The sequence below is a fragment of the Myxine glutinosa genome, chromosome 7 (genome assembly GCF_964187855.1).
Source record: "Myxine glutinosa chromosome 7, kmMyxGlut1.1, whole genome shotgun sequence".
Taxonomy (NCBI): domain Eukaryota; kingdom Metazoa; phylum Chordata; class Myxini; order Myxiniformes; family Myxinidae; genus Myxine; species Myxine glutinosa.
This window is the reverse complement of record NC_136267.1, coordinates 61,875,768-61,897,464: the sequence shown is the minus strand read 5'-3', so window position 1 is coordinate 61,897,464 and position 21,697 is coordinate 61,875,768. Positions and strand designations below refer to the sequence as shown.

Below are 21,697 nucleotides of genomic sequence, written 5' to 3'. Positions count from 1 at the left end.
CATTGATTTAGGTATTGTTGACATGTGTTTTGACATTTTTGACACGGTTTTCCTCCTGATCGATTTAGCCATTTGGTTGCCTCAATATCCAAACCCTGTTCAAATTTCGAGTCAATTGAATGAAAATTTACGATTTTGTGACCTTAATCTTTGACCCTTTTACTTTAAAAAAAAAAGAAAGAAAAAGAAAGCACCAGGCTTCAGTGATCCGATATGCAATCGCTGATGAAATTGTGATTCAAAATGCGACCTCGACCTCAAAAACAATAGGCTTATAGCTTTTGATTAGCTCTTCCAGGTGTTTCAGTTTGGTGAAGATTGATGGAGAATCGCGACCTGTAAGCGATTGACATACAAACATAACGGACAAGACCAACTAATATACCGTACTTGCGAATCTTCAATTTTACAAGTGTCAATGCTCAATCTTTAGAGGCCATTTTATGTGCTCAATCTAGCACAACAAAAAACACCCTTGGTCTTCAAAGCCCTGTTATTGCTGTTTGGACCAAGAATGGCACAGCTCACATCATGCAAGGCAAGTGAGCAGAATGAGACAAGAAGATATTAAAACATCCATTCCATTCACTTGGATTATTTTTCAGCAAATTTTCTGTCTGATAAGCCTCGGCCACCGAATAATTAGAGTGCGGGTCCACGCAGCAAGGTTCTCCATTCACTAGACCTTCAGGAGACTCACCAGATGTCGCCTGTTGTAACACCACCAATCCTACGGGTCGTTGCTCAGTGGACGCAGTTTGCTGGCCACAGATCACACAGTCGTACAGTTTCTCGACAAACAGCGCTTCCTCGACACCAAGCGTCTCCATTGTTGTGCCATCCTCCTCCGTGGCGACAAAGTTTGGGTCTGCTTGGGTAAAGGATTGAATAGTGAAGGTGGGTAGAGACTTGATACACGTAAACTTGCAGAAAGCTTTAAAGTATCAATCTTAGTATAATTGCTTCACTTTCTTGTTTTGCTGCATTGCTGTTTCTGCAACCGACTAGTTTCATTGTTTACAAACGTTTTCCTCTATTTGAGAGAAGGAGGGAGAAAAGGTGAGAGGGGTAGGGGAAGACAAAATGGGTGCATAGAAAATGAGAATTAGACTGGAGAAGAGAGATTGTGGATTATAAAGTTGGGAGGGGTGGGGGGTAGGTGGGTGACAAGGGGATGGAGATTGGAAAATGGCATGAGATAGTGGGGGGAAAGGGAGGATGGGGAGGGGTTTAAGAAAGCGAAAAATTTGGGAAATGGGACTGGAGGAATTGGAATTGAGATCGTGGGGGAGAGAGAATGGAGATACTGGAGTGGGGGTGGAGAACAGGGGGAAGAGGGGTGAAGGTAAAAGGAGGGGACTGGGGAATAATGGGGGTCGGGAGATAAGGTGCGAGATAATGGGGGAATAGGGCACAGAATGCATGGGGTGAAAGTATGGGGCAAAGGAGAGTGAGGAAGTGGGGCGTGGGGGCAGGGGGGGGGGGGGGGGGAGTAGGGCACGGGAGAGAGCACGGGTATTGGGGATGGGGGGGCGGAGGAGGGGAGGTGAGTGGGGAGGCAATAAGGCACGGGAGGCAGGGTAAGATAGAGCATGAAAGAGTGGGACAGGGGATTGGGCGTGAGAGAGCGGAGAATGGGATAGGGCATGGGAGAGCCGGGAAGGGGGGGGGGGGGGGCTGGCTGATGGAAAAAGCCACTGGGTCTCCCCTCCCTCCTTCCTCCCCCATCCGCCAACCTGGCCCACCCTCTAAAAACACAATGCAGAAAACAAATGCCCAGAGGGTACACCTTCAAATCCCAAATCTTAGGTTAGTTGCTTTGTTACAATGTCACAACGAATGCACAATACCAACTACGAGCAGCAGTTATCTCATCGCAGGGAGAAGATTAAAAAAAATTGATCGATAATGACATACAAAACTTGAATGGCACTCGGTAGAACGCATACCTCCACCAGGCTGAACAGTTTAAGTTTTGTATCCTACTGATAGGTCGGGTCTGGATCCGGACCGAAACCAAAATCGAATTGGATTGTTCTTGTCACCTATCCAACTCATCCACCAAGTTTTGTCACAACTCGTCCACCACTTTTTGAGATGATGTGCTATATATTGTTTTTAGCCCTATCCCTCAATGGTGAAGAATCACTTAAATTCTAGTACAATATCTGAATCCGGATGCAGATCTTCACAAAACTCGAATCAATTTGTCCTTGTCACACACACCCCTCCAAATATGTTCATAACTTGGCATATCCTAAAACCATGCTATCAGCCGTCCTTGATGGGTATAATCCGAGTTTCTGCTATTTCTCACAGTTATAGATACGAGCGTGACTCGGCACGCTCCGCACAGAATGCATGGGGTGAGGTCGCTTTGGGTCTTCGGGGTCGCTCGCGCGCCTCACCACACGTCATTTCAGAGGGATAGGCATATTTGACCATTTCTGTGTCTTTTGGGCCTTTATGGTGTTTTGGGTCTTCAGGTTCTTTTGGATCCTCTGAGCCTTGAGGGGTATTTTGGGTCTTTGGACTGTTTTGGGTCTTCAGGGTCTTTTGGGTCTTAAGAGTCTTTTGTTTCCTCTGGGTCTTTCAGAGTCTCTGGGATCTTCAGGGTGTTTTGGGTCTTCAGGGTCTTTTGGGTCTTCCGGGACTTTTGGGTCTTCGGGGTGTTTAGGGTATTTGGGTGTTTTGGGTCTTCGGTGTCTTCAGGGGCTTTTGGGTCTTAAGGGTATTTTGGTTCCTCTGGGTCTTTAGGGTCTTTGGCACCATTTGGGTCTTCGGCACCATTTGGGTCTTTTGGATCCTCTGGGCCTTTAGGAGTATTTTGGGTCTTCGGGGTGTTTTGGGTCTTCGGGGTGTTTTGGGTCTTCAGGGTCTTTGGTGTCTTCAGGGGCTTTTGGTTCCACTGGGTTGGGTCTTTTGGGTCTTTGGGGTGTTTTGGGTCTTCAGGATCTTTTGGATCCTCTGGGCCTTTAAGGGTGTTTTGGGTCTTTCAGGGTCTTTGTGGTCTTCAGGGTGTTTTTGGTCTTACGGGTCTTCGGGGTGTTTTGGGTATTCAGGGTGTTTTAGGAATTTGGGGTGTTTTTGGGTCTTCGGGGTGTTTCGGGTCTTGGAGGTGCTTTGGGTCTTCGGGGTGTTTTTGGTCTTCAGTGTGTTTTGGGTCTTTGGGGTCTTCAGGGTCTTTGGGCCATTTGGGTATTTTTGAGCCTCAGGGCTTTCAAGGGTATTTTGGGTCTTCAGGGTATTTTGGTGGTCTTAAGGGTCTTGGGGGAATTAAAGGGTCATCAAAGGTCTGAGGGGTCTCAGCAGTCTAAACGTAAATAAGAGGGTTAATTAAGAGGGTGTTAATTGTATTTGATGTGAAGAAGAAGAAGAAGAAGACGTTTTAGTCGCATACATAACCACATATATTGGCTCTATTATAATAAGATACATACATATAATCTACCATACAAGAGAGCCATTGGTCTGTCTGTCTGTGGGTCTGTGTGTGTCACCATTTTTCTCAGGGATGGCTGAACGGATCTTCCTCAAACTTTCAGAGATTCATCAGTGAGTGCCCGGGAATGTTTTAGGCAAAAAAAGAAAAAAAGAATTCGTTCTCATTTTGAAAAAAGAATTCCTTTTTTTGGATTCTTAAAAAATCTTTCAATAGCGCCTAAGCCTTTTTGATTAATGACAGTTATAATTATATGAATGAATATATGAATGATCGTTTTAGGGCCATTTTCCCCGCTAGAGCGGGGGTTAGCCTTGCGGGCCCCATGACAATCATGGTTCCCTGTTTGAGGCAATGTTTTTATGGCCGGATGCCCTTCCTGGCACCAACCCTTAGTCGCCTCTTACGATGCGTAGGGATACGGTGTACCTATTCTAAATCGAGGTACACACCGGGATCATTCATCCCAGAAAGCTGGTACTCAATTTGCCGACCTCGGAAGGATGACAGGCTGAGTCAACCCCCCTGGTGTTAATTTAGCGATCGACCGGGATTCGAACCCAGGATCCTATGATCCCAAGCCGGCACCCTGACCGCTAAGCCAACACCAGGCTATATATTCATATTCACATATTCACATAAATAAATACAAAACAATTCGCAAACATTTGAACACAAATAAATCAGAAAACTCAGAAACATGATGAACGGTACATTCACCAACATATATTCAACAAAAAAGTGAAATGATGATTTGACATTTGTGATGGATTCTGATTTGGATGTAATTGCTTTTCTATTATATTTGCCCTCATTTCAAATATGTTAATGTTTCTTTTTCGCTTGAGCAACGCCGGGTACTCCAGCTATAAACACATATATACTTTACTCGGTGCACAAATACAAACACAACTTTGGCTGGGGGGAAACAGGCTATGCGGCCACGGCCTCATGCGGGAGTATGGGGGACCGAGAGAGGGACGTAAATTCTTCATGTAAATGTGTACCGTGTAGCGCCACCTGGTGTTGGTGGCAGAGGGTGTTACAATTTCCTTTTTTGTACCTGGGCAACACTGAGGTTAAAGCACTCTTTGCAGGTAAATGTTTTCTCCTTCTCATCCCCCCTCCCCCAAAACAGAGGGGTGTTTTGGATATTCAGGGTTTGGAGGAATCTCAACATCCATGAGGTAAGTTTAACTTACAGAACTGAGGGAAGATCTACTGCAATCTATATACCCCACAATGGTTGCAGGTGTGCTCATTCACCAAGCAGCTAGATAGTGCTTGTCAAGCCAGCTGTTCCTCAACGGTTTTGAATGGAGTACTTGCTCGAATGCTTAAACCAAATGGCGATCTCTCCACGAGAAACTTGGTAAATGAACACACATGCAATGTTCTTGAGACCCGACCAGAGGTCTACTGTAATCTATATACCCCAAAGATGAATGGCCCTTCCTGCCACTCCCGTAGTGAGCGGGTGAACGACTAAACTAAAATGTCGGTCGGTGCAGTCAGCCATCGTAATGACATCATAGACGTAATGGACACAACACTGCCACTGCTTTAATATGTAGAACATGATGTGTTTTAAATTCCAGTAAGTTTGCAGTCATGACGAAGGGATTAGTGTTATGATTAGATTTACTATAATATTAACGTTACGTTATCATTATTTCGAAAATGACATTACTATCAAAAAACCGAGGCGAATTCCTTACTTCCTCGGTTATTAGTCCCCTACTGGTGTACACCTGAGGGGACTATAGGCTTGCACGCCGTCCCTCCGTCTGTCCGTCAGTCAGTCAGTCAGTCCGTCAGTCAGTCAGTCAGTCAGTCCGTCAGTCAGTCAGTCAGTCCGTCTGTCAGTCCGCCAGTCAGTCTCAGTCTGTCAGTCAGTCAGTCAGTCTGTCAGTCCGTCCGTCACGCAAAGAACAGTTTTCCGGACTTTTTTTTCTAAACTCTTCATGCTAATGATTTCAAACTTGGTACATGGTTTCCCCATGATAGGTTACAGATGAAGTTCGAACTTCACGACGTTTCGATCATTTTTGACAAAGTTATGGCACTTTGAACTTAGGGAATTCTGATGATCCTTAACTCAGTGCCATTTTAAGTTTTAATTTCCTTTAAAAAACAATTTCTCTGCAATAATAGGACCGATTGAGATCAAATTTTCACCGTATGAGGGACTCGGTCTGTAGAATATTTTAATGGTAATTATGACGTCACAGGTCACGTCGTTTGGTCGCCATATTGTTTTTCGTGAAAACACAAAAACCCCTTTTTCTCTGCAACGGCTGAACAGATCGAGGCCAAACTTTGCAGGCAGAGTCGCATACCCATGACGAACAAAAAAGTCAGCGAGCATGACGTCATGCGTCACATGGTTTCAGAGTTGTGACGTTTTAAAGCATGAACATTTAAAACCGAGCTCCTCCCTCATTTTTGATCCAATCGAAGGGAAACTTCACAGATCTGTTCAGCATGTCAGTCTACTAAAATGTCCTTTTGGAATTTGCGATAGGGCACATGGTTTGGCAGATATCGTTAATTAAAAGGAAAAAAAAGAAAAAAAATGGATATCTCTTGAATCGCCAGTACCTCAGACCGTGAGTTGGTAATAATTTATATAATTCACACAGTGCAATACGTGCAGGCCGCTCCACGGAGCGACTTTGCGGGCTTATCAACGAGGCGAGTCGTGACACACATGTGTCTCAGCATACCTCAGATCAAGTTTGAAAACCAGCATCAACCGTGCATAAATTTGCATATTCGATCACTTTTGACAAAGTTATGGCACTTTGAACTTTGGTAGGGGACATGTATTGCAGCGCAATACTCAGAATGCTTGTTAATATTAGTGCCGAACAACGCTCATCACTGATCATGAACCATACACCGTTTCAATCCATAAACCTTCAATTCACGACATTGGGATTAAAGTATTATGGTGATATTTACTATATTATTACTAGTACCCGACTGCAAAGCCGCAATGAGCCGGCGAAGCCAAAGCCTCTTGCCACTATTTTACCCATCACTATGGCATCAGTAGGTTAGGTAGTTGGTAGTAGGTAGGTGTAGTAGGTACCGTACCTAGTTCAAAATGATACCATTTGCATTCTGGATGAGATTAAAATTTATAAAATTTCCTTCTTGATTAATTCGGTGAATTCCGTCTCAACTTCGGATATTTCCGGCCGTGAAAAGCTATGCCCGACGGCCGCAATATTTCAAAAAAATAATTCTTCGTAAATTTTAGAATATTTGACGCCGTTTTCAGCGTCCGAAATGTGGTAAAAAGCTTTTTTGAAATATTTCTTCAAATGCTCGAATCTCATTGGTTCCGGTAATTGGTGACGATTTTCGTTGAAGATAACCAGGGCCCTTGTGGGCCCGGTGAAAGAGGTTGGTCTTAAAGTATTTTAATTACAAATTAGAGGTGCATACGATTGTGAATAAAAAAAAGACGGGTGAAACAAACTCATATTGAACTTTTTCGCAATTTTTTATGCATACTTCCGCATCTGGAAGTTGGCGGCCTCCATTGAGCGATTTGGTTTTGGAAATATTTTTTCAAATGCTCGAATCTCATTGGTTCCGATGTTTGGTGACGATTTTCGTTGACGATAACCAGGGCCCATGCGGGCCCGGGGAACGAGGTTGGTCTTAAAGTATTTTAATTACAAATTAGAGGTGCATAAGATTGTGAATAAAAAAAAGACGGGTGAAACAAACTCATATTGAACTTTTTCGCAATTTTTTATGCATACTTCCGCATCCGCAATATGGCGGCCTCCATTGAGTGATTTGGTGCGTCAAAGCTTGGAATTCTCAAAGGATCCAGCAAAATCTGGTTTTTCAACATAATACGTACGCGTTCATTCACAACACCAGCTTCGCCAGCTATTATTATTATTACGAAAACGATACTACTGAAACGATACACTACTGTATTAAGAAACCTGGGCTTAATTTGTCCGAAGCGGTCCAAAGATGAGTCATAACGCCAAAGGCCTATATGTACCATACCGTATTGTTGGAAGAGACATACCGCCGATGCTTTCGATATTTGATGGTCATTTTAACAATCTGTTTGTTTATATTTCACACTGAATGAAAAACGTAAAGGTAGGGCATGACGATTGTGATATATGACAGGTTCGACATGAACGGCATATAAATCAAAATGGCGAAGTGTGGAGAGTCAGCCGCATACGCCGCCATAATGACAGACGTAATCACATCACCCTGTCATGTGACCAGATCCTCAGCTCTGATTGGTATACGTTTGAGGGGACATACATACATACATACGGAAAAACACTGTTCTAGACGGCTCTGCCCGATGGGTTACGCCATAAAAAGTAGAACTTTTGGGGGTTATTTATAAGGCTCGCATATACAAAGGATGACAGAAAACTTTGGAAGTGTTCAAGCACGACGTGTATAGACAACGTGCAGCAATCACACCACAAGTCTCCAAAATGTGAGAGACAGCTTTGTCTATCGTATTAACATTTATTTGTTCTCGACTCCAGTGAGCACAATTTGAACACTCGATGTAAGATTTGTAAAAATATTGAAAATCATATTGGACATGACTTATGACCCACCCTGTATGTATGTATGTATAATATATAGGTGTGTATATATATATATATATATATATATATATATATATATATACACAGACTTGGCATTTAATATGGAATATTTTTTTTGTGGGGTGAACTTACTTTTCAAGATGACTTAGAACCAAAAGTTCATTGGAATTATGTTGAAATTATTCTAGATTTTGTTAATGTGACCTTTAAAATAAACAAAAACCACATTTGACATTTCGAAGCAAATAAATTGATCCTTGAAAGTGATGTAAACTGATATCGAACTCAATTCACGGACAGTACTGTGTTAAACTTCTGCGCATTTTCCAGAAGTATCTCTTTATTTTGCACATTAGCCAAAATTTTTTTTAACAAAAACAAAAGTTAAATTACGACTGGGATTACGGACAGTAAAATTACAGTTCAGTACTTCGTGTAACCCCCACGAGCATTCAGGAGAGCACGTACACGTTGAGGCATGCTGTTCATGAGATTTGCCACGGTTTGGACAGGAATCGCTTGCCATGCAGTGACAATAGTCTGCTGCAATTCACGCACAGAGGCAGGCTACTGGTCCAAATTGTCGATTTGACGCGTTAATTCTGCCCACAAGTTCTCTATCGGATTCATATCCGGGGACATGGCAGGCCACTCCATATGCTCGACACCACGGTCAGCAAGAAAGTGTTGGATCATGCGAGCACGATGAGGCCGTGCATTGTCATCTTGGAAGACAAAGTTTCCTCAAAAGGCTGCACGAACAAATGGAAGCAATGTTTCTTCCAGAATGGCCTGTGCTTGAACTGGTTCAGGTTTCCATTCAGAACAACCAGGTCAGTTTTGCCCCCTGCATAAAAAGCAGCCCAAACGGTCACCCCACCACCTCCAGCTTGGACTCTTGGCACTATACAACCTTTGTTGTAGGCTTCATGCACTTGTCTGCGCACTCGGACGTGACCATCTTGACGATAGACCAGAAATATAGACTCGTCACTGAAATCACGTGATTCCAGTGTCCTGGCTGCCATTGACCGTGCTCTCTGGCCCACTGCAATCGGCGCTGGCGGTGTTGTCTGGTCAGGCGCGGCTTTCTCAGGGGACGCCTGGCACGATATCCTGCTTGAACCAGTCGTTGGTTGACTAGCCTTCTGGATACAGGCACATTTGTCAGTTGCTGCCACTCAGACCTAAGCCGATTAGCTGACTTGGTACGGCCATTGCGGACTAACCGGTGCGGCTGGCGATCATCCCTCCTTGTGGTTCAGCGGGGACGTCCTGGCCTCGGTATTGGAGTAGGGACACCCCTCTGAGCATTTCGTTTTAGGATATTTGACACCTGATCTTGAGTGATGCCATACTGCCAAGCAATAGCACGCTGTTTCATGCCGGAATTTCGTAAAGCCACCACTAAATGACAAATAGCATTGTCAAGTTGACGGACCATCTCCAGGGGAAGCGGCAATAACTTTTGTAGACGTGCAGCAGTTGTTTTCCACTAACACAGAACGCAAAAACCCTTATATACCCGATTGTGAAGCCAATCGTCAAATGTACCTGTCCATACATTTTGTCACGCCACCTGTGATATAATCCTGTTATTCACTTCTTGCTGCGACAGACAATCAGTGACATGGTTCTTTTAACAAAGAAATCACTGAAGCATAAAAGAAAATCACCAGATTGATATACTGAGTTCAGAAAGTAAACCTAAGTCAAAAAAAAATAAAAATTCCATATGAAATGCCAAGTCTGTATATATATATATATATATGTATGTATGTATGTATGTATGTATGTATGTATGTATGTATGTATATATATATATATACAGTGAAACCTTGACTTACGAGTTTAATTCGTTCTGTGACCGAGCTCGTAACTCAATTTGCTCGTTTCTCAAATTAAATTTCCCCATTAAAATGAATTGAAATGCTATTAATCCGTTCCAGCCCCCCAAAAACCACACCAATTTGTTTTGAAATATATATATAAAAATATCTCACGCTTTATATTTCACCCGTATGCAGCATACAAGTTGGCAGGATGGCCTGGACTGGAGGTACGCACACTTGACTCTAAACTGTCCAGCCTGGGTTTGAATCCCGACCCAGCTATAACCTGTCATGTCGGTGTTTCACAGGCAGGGTGATTCATCAATGTGTGTACCGCTAAACTGGGCGCCCCGTTTGCGTCCCATTAGTTGTTGGATGCTAAGGATCTCACCGTGTCTTCCACAAAGAGAAGGCGAGCTATCGCCGGCACTCTGAACAAGTTGTGGCCTGGCATGCTCTTCTCCTCTGCCGTTATATACGTCCTCCTCGGCATCTTTTTCCAGAAGAGCCCTGTCTCGTCACAGTTGAAGATTTGCTGGGGGATGTATCCTACGGCTTCTATCAGTTCGGCAAAAGTTATAATAAAATCTTCAGCTGCCTTCACATCCGAGCTTGCTGCCTCACCATGCCTGACGACGGAGTGAATGCCGGTCCTCTTCTTAAAATTATCAAACCATCCCCGACTGGCTTTGAATGACTCTTCCGATGCCTCGTCCGTTGATGTTCCCGCCGTCTGCTGCACCAAATCCCCGTAAATGTCTCATGCCTTCTCACAGATGATGCTCTCGATCACGGTATCTCCTACGAGCTGCTTCTCCGTCAACCACACAAACAACAACTTCTCCATCTCTTCATGGACAGAGGTCCGGAGCTTTGAAATAATCTTAACGCCCTTGGCTGGCGTTATAGCCTTTATCGACTCCTTCTGCTTCAAAATCGTACATATCGTAGAAGTACTACGATCGTACTGCCTCGCCAAGTCGACAACACGCACACCTCGCTCATGTTTTTCGACGATTGCGTGTTTTATATCCAAGCACATCATCCTCTTCTTCTTCTCAGCACTGCCCTTGGCACTCAATTTCTTAGGACCCATGGTTAAAACTAAGAAATTTTCCAAAATAACAAAAATGCGAAAACAAAGCAGCAGCGATATACGGCAGAGATGCTTGCACGGCAAGATAACCACGTGACCTGAACGCTCGTTGGGCCACCTAGTGGCGGGTGGCGTAAGCTCGTAACTCAGATCTCGGCTTGCATCACAAAGCAAAAAACCGCCCGAGCGACGGCTCGTATCTCGGAAAACTCGTAAGTTGGTGCACTCGTAAGTCAAGGTTTCACTGTGTGTGTGTGTGTGTGTGTGTGTGTGTGTGTGTGTGTGTGTGTGTGTGTGTGTGTGTATTTATGTATGTATGTATGTATGTATGTATGTATATATGTATATATATATATATATATATATATATATATATATATATATATATATATATATATATTGTTGCGGATAGGAGGAGTGCATTTTTTTTGATTGTGTGTATTGTAGTGGTAAATTGTTGTGTAACATTGGTTGGATATGGCCCCTCCTGCCTCCAGAGTTGTGTAAAGGAAAAAAGGGCGTCTCGGTAGTTAATTCCATGAAACACCACATTGAAGGACCCGATAAAACCCTTGTTCAGTAGCTTATATCTTATTATGTGTTTTAGGGTAAGGCCTTGTCTTCCATTAAAATAATACTCCATTGCACCGAATCAATTAAGAATAGCTCCCCTTCAATACTTCCATTTCCCAGCCAAACTCTCCATCTGCGGGTAAAGCAGTTCACAAGCGTGGGGTGCACGCCCTCTCATTTCGCTGCTATAGTGAATATGTGCTCCGTGCTCTGTTTGAACAGGAAGGGCGGGGTCGCCCGGGAGAGGCAAGCCCAGGGCGCGCCACGAAGGGCGGGGCTGTTCAGCCCCATGCCCAAATCAGGAAACAAGCCCGTGGCTCGCCACGAGGGGCGTGCCGTCGGCGCCATGCCCAAATAAGGAGACAAGCCCGTGGGATTACCATACAAGGTCACGAAACAGAGCACGGGGGGAAGGGCGGTACCGAAACCGAGGAGGGCGTGTCAGACCCGCGCTGAAGGTATGAGAGAAGGGTGCGACGATCGCTGGGACAAGCGACACCAGAGATACGGCAGATGAGTCCAGGTGCGTAAGAGGGTCGGCAGTCCACCGGGAGAGAGTTCAGAGTAGCACCGGAGTTGCGTGAGAGATACGAAAAGCCTTTGACAAAGAGCTGCTTCAACCAGCCCCGTTTCAACCAGCCGCGTGAAGCCCTGACGGGGCAGCGAGTGACCCTGCCAGCGTGCGCTGTAAAGCCGAATACAAGGAGCTGCCGGCGTGCGCAGTAAAGCCGAATACAAGGAGCTTCCGGCGTGCGCTGTGAAGCCGAATACAAGGAGCTGCCGGCGTGCGCTGTAAAGCCAAATACAAGGAGCTGCCGGCTCCTCGCTTCCCCGCCCGGATTGGACCTGCTCGCTGTGCCCTGTGATCCCACCTGCTCATCCCTCCAAACGATTCCTACCCTTCCATCCATTTGCGTCCGTAAGTTTGTTCTGTTCGTGCTGTCCTGGGTAGTAAACTAAGTCTGTATAAGCTAGTAATTTGCACTGTGTTACCTGCTTTTTCATGTCCCCTGTAAATAATCGTGACCGCTCTTTTTGCCTATGTGTGTGTAAATAATAAACCCTGTTACTCTTCTGTACGTCTTCTTCTTTTTCCTCTTTGCATTCGTCGTCTTAGTCTTTTCCCTATTGAGTAGCTGTGGCACGATACGGCCAACGTCTGGGTGAATCGGGGAACAACTGTTCGGCCGCGGTGCCTTCGCTCGGCAAACAACATCCATATCCGCGGACCGTAACAATATATATATATATATACACACACACACACATACACAGACACAGACTTGGCATTTAATATGGAATATCTTTTTTGTGGGGGTGAACTTCCTTTTCAAGACTACTTAGAACCAAAAGTTCATTGGAATTATGTTGAAACTATTCTAGATTTTGTTAATGTGACCGTTAAAAGAAACAAAAACCACATTTGACATTTCGAAGCAAATAAATTGATCCTTGAAAGTGATGTAAACCGATATCGAACTCAATTCACGGACAGTACTGTGTTAAACTTCTGTACGTTTTCCAGAAGTATCTCTTTATTTTGCACATTAGCCAAAGATTATTTCAACAAAAACAAAAGCTAAATTATGACAGGGATTACGGACAGTAAAATTACAGTTCAGTACTTCGTGTAACCCCCACGAGCATTCAGGAGAGCACGTACACGTTGAGGCATGCTGTTCACGAGATTTGCCAAGGTTTGGATAGGAATCGCTTGACATGCAGTTGCAATAGCCTGCTGCAATTCACGCACAGAGGCATGCTGCTGGTCCAAATTGTCGATTTGACGCGTTAATTCTGCCCACAAGTTCTCTCTCTCGGATTCATATCCGGGGACATGGCAGGCCACTCCATATGCTCTGCACCACGGTCAGCAAGAAAGTGTTGGATCATGCGAGCACGATGAGGCCGTGCATTGTCATCTTGGAAGACAAAGTTTCCTCGAAAGGCTGCACGAACAAATGGAAGCAATGTTTCTTCCAGAATGGCCCTGTGCTTGAACTGGTTCAGGTTTCCATTCAGAACAACCAGGTCAGTTTTGCCCCCTGCATGAAAAGCAGCCCAACCGGTCACCCCACCACCTCCATCTTGGACTCTTGGCACTATACAATCTTCGTTGTAGGCTTCATGCACTTGTCTGCGCACTCGGACGTGGCCATCTTGACGATAGACCAGAAATATACACTCGTCACTGAAGATCACGTGATTCCAGTGTCCTGGCTGCCATTGACCGTGCTCTCTGGCCCACTGCAATCGGCGCTGTCGGTGTTGTCTGGTCAGACGTGGCTTTCTCAGGGGACGCCTGGCATGACAGCCTGCTTGAACCAGTCGTTGGTTGACTAGCCTTCTGGATACAGACACATTTGTCAGTTGCTGCCACTCAGCCCTAAGCCGATTAGCTGACTTGGTACGGCCATTGCGGACTAACCGGTGCAGCTGGCGATCATCCCTCCTTGTGGATCTGCGGGGACGTCCTGGCATCGGTATTGGAGTAGGGACACCCCTCTGAGCATTTCATTTCAAGATATTTGACACCTGACCTTGAGTGATGCCATACTGCCAAGCAATAGCACGCTGTTTCATGCCGGAATTTCGTAAAGCCACCACTAAATGACAAACAGCATTGTCGAGTTGACGGACCATCTCCAGGGGAAGCGGCAATAACTTTTGTAGACGTGCAGCAGTTGTTTTCCACTAATACAGAACGCAACAACCCTTATATACCCGATTGTGAAGCCAATCGTCAGATGTACCTGTCCGTACATTTTGTCAGGCCACCTGTGATATAATCCTGTTATTGAATTCTTGCTGCGACAGACAATCAGTGACATGGTTCTTTTAACAAAGAAATCACCGAAGCGTGAAAGAAACTCACCAGATTGATATACCGAGTTCAGAAAGTAAACCCAAGTCAAAAAAAAAATAATCCATATTAAATGCCAAGTCTGTATGTATATATCGCCACATATGAGGAAGAGAGAGTTGGGATGAGTGGATGGAAGTTGGTCCATGTTGTCAGACAGGGAGATGTAAATGGAGTCATCACTGTTTGGAGGACGGTACAGAAGACGTATGAACAAAAGGTGGAGGCAGAGAGGACGTCGTGGCCAGAGGTACTCCTGGGGGTTGGGGTGGAGAGAGGGCAGTGCAGGGAGAGAGGGCAGTGCATCCCACCACCCAGACAAGGCTGAGGTCTATCATACTGGAGGAGGGGGTAACCAGGAAGAGATATTAAAGAATCAGAGAAATCTTGAAGGAGGAAAGTTTCTGTTAAGCAGATCACATCTAGTTTGTCAGAAGCAACCTGCATGAAGAGATCAGTCAGGTTTGAGCGAAGGTCCCGGATGTTTGAGGTTATAAAATATATTCGGTTATTTTATTAAACTTATTTAATTCCTACTGATTATTTATTTAATGCAAATGAGGCACCCTGCTCATATTGTGGAGTTACTGCTATTTCTCACAGTTATATATATATATATATATATATATATATATATATATATATATATATATATATACAGTCACGTGAAAAAGTAAGTACACCACACGTAAAGTTTTGACTTTTTCAACATATTTCAACATACTGCTGTTTGATCTTCATTTCAACAATATTGATAGATAAAGGTGATATAATATGACAAATATCATGAAAACATTTACATTTTGTAGTCCATTGTATAATTTAAATAAACATAAATGCAAATTTCGCATGTGGAAAAAGTAAGTACACTCCTACATTTATCACTACTTCAAATACCTAAAATTAGAATCAGGTGCACCAACTCAGGTGCAAATGATTAGAACATCGCTAGAGAGGATCTTGGAGGAGCCTCTCTTATTTAAACCTCAGACATTTAGTTTGGTTTGCTCTTTGATGTTGCAGTGTGTGGCGTCACCATGACTAGATCAAAAGAGCTCTCTGAGGCCTTCAGAAAGAAGGTTGTAGATGCCTACGAGTCTGGGAAGGGATTTAAAAAGATCTTCAAACAATTTGAAATCAATCATTCGACTGTCCGGAAGATCATCTACAAGTGGAGAAGATTCCAAACAACTGCCAACTTGTTCAGGCCAGGCCGCCCCAGCAAGTTCAGCCGGAGAGCAGACCTCAAGATGCTGAAAGAAGTCTCTAAGAACCCCCAGAATATCATCACGGGACCTACAGGTAGCTCTTGCCACTGTTGATGGCAAAGTGCATGAGTCTACCATTAGAAAGAGGCTGCACAAATTTGATCTACATGGGAGGTGTGCCAGGAGGAAACCTTTGCCATCCAGAAAGAACATCAGAGCAAGACTAAAGGTTGCCAATGAACACCTAGGCAAAGACCAGCACTTCTGGAACAATGTGCTCTGGACAGATGAGTCAAAGGTAGAGCGATTTGGCCACAGTACCAGAAGACATGTTTGGCAAAAACCAAAGACAGCATTTGACCACAAGAACCTGATACCAACTGTAAAGCATGGTGGTGGAAATATTATGGTTTGGGGCAGCTTTGCTGCATCAGGGCCTGGGCAGCTCACCATCATATAATCCACTATTAATTCTTCATTGTACCAGAGGGTGCTTGAGGATAATGTGAGGCCATCTGTCGGAAAGTTGAAGCTCAACCGAAGGTGGACCTTGCAACATGACAATGACCCTAAACATACCAGTAAATCCACAAAGGAATGGCTGAAAAGAAAGAAATGGAGGGTTCTGGAATGGCCAAGTCAAAGCCCGGATCTGAATCCCATCGAGATGTTGTGGGGGGATTTGAAACGGGCTGTGCATGCAAGAAACCCCTCAAACATCGCACAGCTGAAAGAATTCTGCATGGAGGAGTGGGCAAAAATTTCTCCCAGTCGATGTCAGAGACTGGTAGACAGTTATAAGAAACGCCTAATTGAGGTTGTTTCTGCCAAAGGGGGCAATACCACCTATTAGAGCCAAGGGTGTACTTACTTTTTCCACATGCGAAATTTGCATTTATGTTTATTTAAATTATACAATGGACTGAAAAATGTGAATGTTTCATGATATTTGTTATATTATATCACCTTTATCTGTCAATATTGTTGAAATGAAGATCAAATAGCTGTATCTTGAAATATGTTGAAAAAGTCAAAACTTTACATGGGGTGTACTTACTTTTTCACGTGACTGTATATCAAAGAGGCGCAAACCGCCCATCCCTTTATATAAGGGATCGTTTCTCTGTATGCAGCTTTTACATGGTGACTGAAAATACGTTTCTTGGCTTCGACTGGATGAAACGGGCTGCAAATTTCAGAAGTAAATGCTTTGTACGTTGAGGTAATATGTTCCAAATTTCAGCAACGTCCGTTTACGCATTATTGGGTTATATTTTGAAAACCTCGCAATCACGGTGTCTGTCCGTCCGCCTGCCCAAAATGTGTTGGCGCGCATATATCAAGGACTATACATTGAAACTAGCTGAAACTTTGAATATACATCGGCCAATAGGACTAGTTAATGGCTTTTGAAACAAATCCCAACCAAGTGCTATAGTTTTTGCTTTAAAATTAAATATGTATAAATATATATACATAAATAAATATATAAAAATATATACACACTTTATAACTCTTCAAAATATTGTTACACAAACCTAACATGCTAGCCCAATGGCCTAATTAATGGATAAAGCATCAGACTCCCAAGCTGGGCATTGTGGGTTTGAATCCCGTTTGGGTTGAATTTTTTTCCCCCCTTACTTTTTTCAAGGTTTTAAAATCTTTTTTATCTTCAAGTTTTCCAAGCAATGGACTTTTCAAGTGTTTTTTATATCGTCTTGAATAATTATGAGCAAATGAACATCTTGTACAATGAGCAAAGGCATTTTGTTCATATTTAAAACATAATTATTCTTAAACTTGAACTTCAGCATCATTATGAGTATTGTACTACATAAAATTGCTTATTGTATGGAAATCAAGGGAGACGCAAAGCGCCCCTTCCATTTTTGGGACGGTTTCTCTGTATGCAACTTTAACATGAGTGAAAATTCGTTTCTCGGCTTCGACTGGTATATCTATAATAATAAAAGGCAGTGTCCTTCCATCCGTCTGTCTGTCTCCATAACTCAAAAACCATGAAACCTAGCGGCCCCAAACTTTGCATGCATACACCTGGACCTCCAACAGATTGCAAGATGAAAACTGGGTGTGTTATAACACCTTTTTGAAGATGATTAACGAGGTGCTCATAGGAAAAAAAACCTGATGGCAGCCAATATGGTAGCCCGCCATCTTACCAATATGGATAAACCAATATGGCAGCCCACCATCTTGGTCATCCCATTGCATCTCGCTGGGTTCTTAAGCCACCATTTTGTTTCAGTCGACTCAAACGTGCCTTGCCTTGGAAACACGATCGATCATCATTACATAATTGAACCATATCATCAAAATCTGGATTCGGATACGAGGATTGGATGCTATAAATGAAATAATTTCCAAATCTGGAGTGAAATCTGACAAAATTAACCATATCTTGCGATTTTATAACTCAGTATATATGCATTTATTTAAGCGAGGCTGTGATTCTCATTCTGAGGTTAATTTTTTTATTTAACTTAATAAACGTTTTTAACTTGATTTACTTCATAATTTACTTAATAATTTACTTATTTAACTTAATCATCGTTTTCTGGCTTCCATGGGAACTGTTCAGACGCGTTTAAAAAAAATAATAAAACGTCTTTAGCAAAGAACACTTTTTTAGTAGTTGGGATTGCTGTAACTGTTAGTGTTAGAGTCAATTCTGAAGTTGGACTTTTTAAGGTCGGTTCGGATTAAGAGTTTGTGGATTTAAAGGCAAACTGGTCAGAAAAGTTCATATTAACCCTTTGAGTACGGGATTTTTTTTGATAAAAATACTCCCGGTACGGGATTAATTTGGCATTTTGGTACGGGAATGCAACCATGTACTGACGATCGATTTATAGGTATAGTCGATGGCGTGTAGTAACGTCATCTGTACACAAAACTTTTTCGCGGGTTGCGGCACCAGACGTCATCCGTACTCAAAGGGTTAAGGGGCGCCCTAAATCTGGCAAATAAAATACATTTACTTCTTCATGCAGGTGTATGAATCAAATTGGCAGCCCTTTATATGAACTTTTCTAGAGCATTACTTGGTTCCTCCTCAGAACACAAGGGTAGTCCAGCATACACACAAGATTTTTAAAATTCCCCTTATTTTGTATTGTTTGGCATTTTCTACAAGCTATGGAATGTCCCTTCTTTACTGTACTTTGCCACATACCCTCATATAAAGGGGCCTTTTCTATGCCCCTGGCATTTTACCCAAGAATATATAAATGTAAAATGAAACATCACAAATCTGGCCCTAAATAACAGCAAGCAAAGAATATACTTTGAAAACTGAGTGAAATTATGTCACTGCCCTAACTTCTACCCCAAAACACTCACTTTACCTGTCACTTATTTACTCTTCAGCTGTCTCATCAAAATTGATTGGGAGGAGTAGGGGGCAGAAGCATCTGCCAATTAAGTCTATTCAGTTACTGTTTGGAGATAATTACATAAGGGATTACGCTTTGTGGCAAGTGCATGTTATTGATCGAGTGTTTAAGAATGCAGCAGACTTCATCCGAATAATCATCCGACCAAGCAAGCCTTCTCAAGGACGTCAACCTTGCAAAACACAAAAAGGTCCCCATGATTCAAAACAGGGCATTGCCTTTCTTTTGGAGATAAATTCGAAGTTGGACTATTTGCAGCAGCAGCAGCAGCAACAGAAAATTTGAATGAAATGCGAAGCCACAAAAAGTACTTGCTTTCTCATTTATAGCCATCCATACAAAGTTTCAGAAGCTACCATTCAGCATGCTCCGTACCCACACACAAGTAAAACAGTTCACAGTCAAGGGCACTGAATTCTAAACTGAATTATGTGGAAAAGAAAAGACAAAGGTCACTAAAGGCAAACTGGTCAGATTTAAAAATGTTTAATTTGCCGCTACCATCAAACCTCCTTAACAATGCAAAGGAGATTTTCCCAAGCTCATCGGCTGTTCTACCCCTTTGAAAGATAGTAACTTGAGGTTCCACCCACACAGTCAAGGGTCGAATCACACAATCCCAGGTTTGCACAAATATTCAGAATTTTAGTTTATCCACAAATGATTTAAAAGCAATGACAGAGAGGCGTGGCAAATCCTACTTTTTTTTTTTTTTAAAGAAGCAAATCTTGAGGATTTACCTCTGCAAGAAGAACTGGACAGAAGACGATGGCATTCCAGTGTTGCTTTAGCTGTATGTTTGGGGTCATTGTCCTGTTGGAACGCAAATCTTGGCTACAGTCTAAAGTCTTTTGCACTATGAAGCAGGTTCTCAAGGATTTGCCCATATTTGGCTCCTTTCATTGTTCCCTCTATCCTTACAAGTCTCCCACTCCCTGCCGCTGAAATGCATTCTCATAGCATGATGCTGCCACCACCATGCTTCATGGTAGGGATGATGTTAGATGGGTGATGAGTGGTGCTCAATTTCTGCCAGATGTAGCGTTTTGCATTCGGGCCATAGAGTTCAATTTTCGTCTCATCAGACAACATAATATTTTGTCTCATGCTTTCAGAGTCTTTCACGTGCCTTTTGCAAACTTCAGGCATGCTGTCATGTACCTTTTTCTCAGGAGTGGCTTCCGTCTGGCCACTCTCCCATAATGCCTAGATTTGTGAAGTGCTGCAGAGACAGTTGTCCTTCCAGCAGGTTCTCACATCTCCGCCAATGAACTCTGTAGTTTTGTCAGAGTGGCCATTTGGTTCTTGGTCACCTCCCTGATCAAGATCCTTCTTGCCCGGTTGCTCAGTTTGGTCGGATGTCCAGCTCTTGGAAGAGTCTGGGTAGTTCCATATTCTTTCCATTTCCTAATGATGGAGTCATTTCCATTTCCAAAACTGTGTTTTATTTCTCTTATTATTTCTCTCGAAAAAGCTTATTTTTCAGTTATTGTTTTTTACTTGACCTCCAAAATGTTTTGTTTTGTTCTTCTTGAGCTTGTCCTTCAAATTCCAAGCACGGAGACAGTCAATCGATCTCACAGGAGAAACCAGGAGATCCCCCCACATCTAGGATGGTGTGCCCCCACCTTCACGAAGTCTTCACGAACTTCAGAATGAGAGGGAGAGGTGAGAGAAAGAGGGAAAGGGCCAGTCCATGGGGACCGATCAGCACTCTGATAGTGACCATGCTGCCATGACTATAATCCAGGCAGCAGGGAAGAATGGGGAAGATTTGGCCCCCAACTTGTGTTGGGGGTACCAACCACCGTGAAGAGGCACCCCCAATCGTTGAAAATGGTTGTTGTACTCGGCATGTGCATGGCAATGTTCTACAAATTTGGGAAACCACCTCAAACTTAAAATCCCCCCTACCACCCACTCTTGCCACTCCCATAGGGAATGAATGCTTCTAGTAAGTACAATTTGGTTCACAGGATCGACCTTGTACTGAACTTGCACTCAAATTCCCTGGCTCTATTTCCACTCCTCAAGCTTCTAATTGCATGGCACAGGTATGGCCTTGGGTCACAACTGCACAGCAACAAACCCCACGCTTTCTGGAGACGACACAGTTATGCATCGGATCCCAGTCTGACCAAAGGTGCCTTAGAGGCCATGCCACGCATTGATAACAGCGTCGGGTTGGATTTGTATCACAACATGGAAGAGTAGAAACATTGACGGAACCTCCCAGGTGACATGAAAGCTTGCATCATAAGTGAAAATAAATAAATAAATAATACATCGGTGGAAAACAATTCAAAACAAGTAGTCATTTTCTCACAACTTTTATGTGGTGTAGTGACAGATAGCCAATCCCAACTGTGTTACACGAGGATCTAAACCTGGGATTACATCCTAAAAGGTCACGACTCTCAACAATAAGATTACAGGCAGTCCCCGGGTTACGAACGAGTTCCGTTTTTAAGTCTGTCTGTAAGTCGAATTTGTATGTAAGTCGGAACAGTTGCGTACGGTTCACATCTAGTGTCAATTAGTCAAATGTTTGTCTTAGTATATAGTATATATTTTACCTAAAACATCTATAGGTATAAAAAACATGAAAAAAACATTTCTTAAACTGTTTAGATAGAAAAGAAAAGATAATGATTAAA

The 21,697-nt window shown here is 43.2% G+C and overlaps 1 protein-coding gene across 4 annotated transcripts in view; it reads right to left on the bottom strand.

Moving 5' to 3' along the window:
* Positions 1–21,697, bottom strand: part of UBR3 (ubiquitin protein ligase E3 component n-recognin 3) — a 359,661-nt gene that overhangs the window by 160,823 nt on the left and 177,141 nt on the right. For 2 of the 4 annotated variants that reach the window (XM_068122446.2, XM_068122448.2), the window contains one exon: positions 701–871. In XM_068122446.2, coding sequence (XP_067978547.2) covers positions 701–871 — 171 coding nt within the window. The remainder of the gene's footprint in view (positions 1–700; positions 872–21,697) is intronic. The other 2 variants (XM_068122447.2, XM_078781816.1) reach the window with 1 other exon arrangement.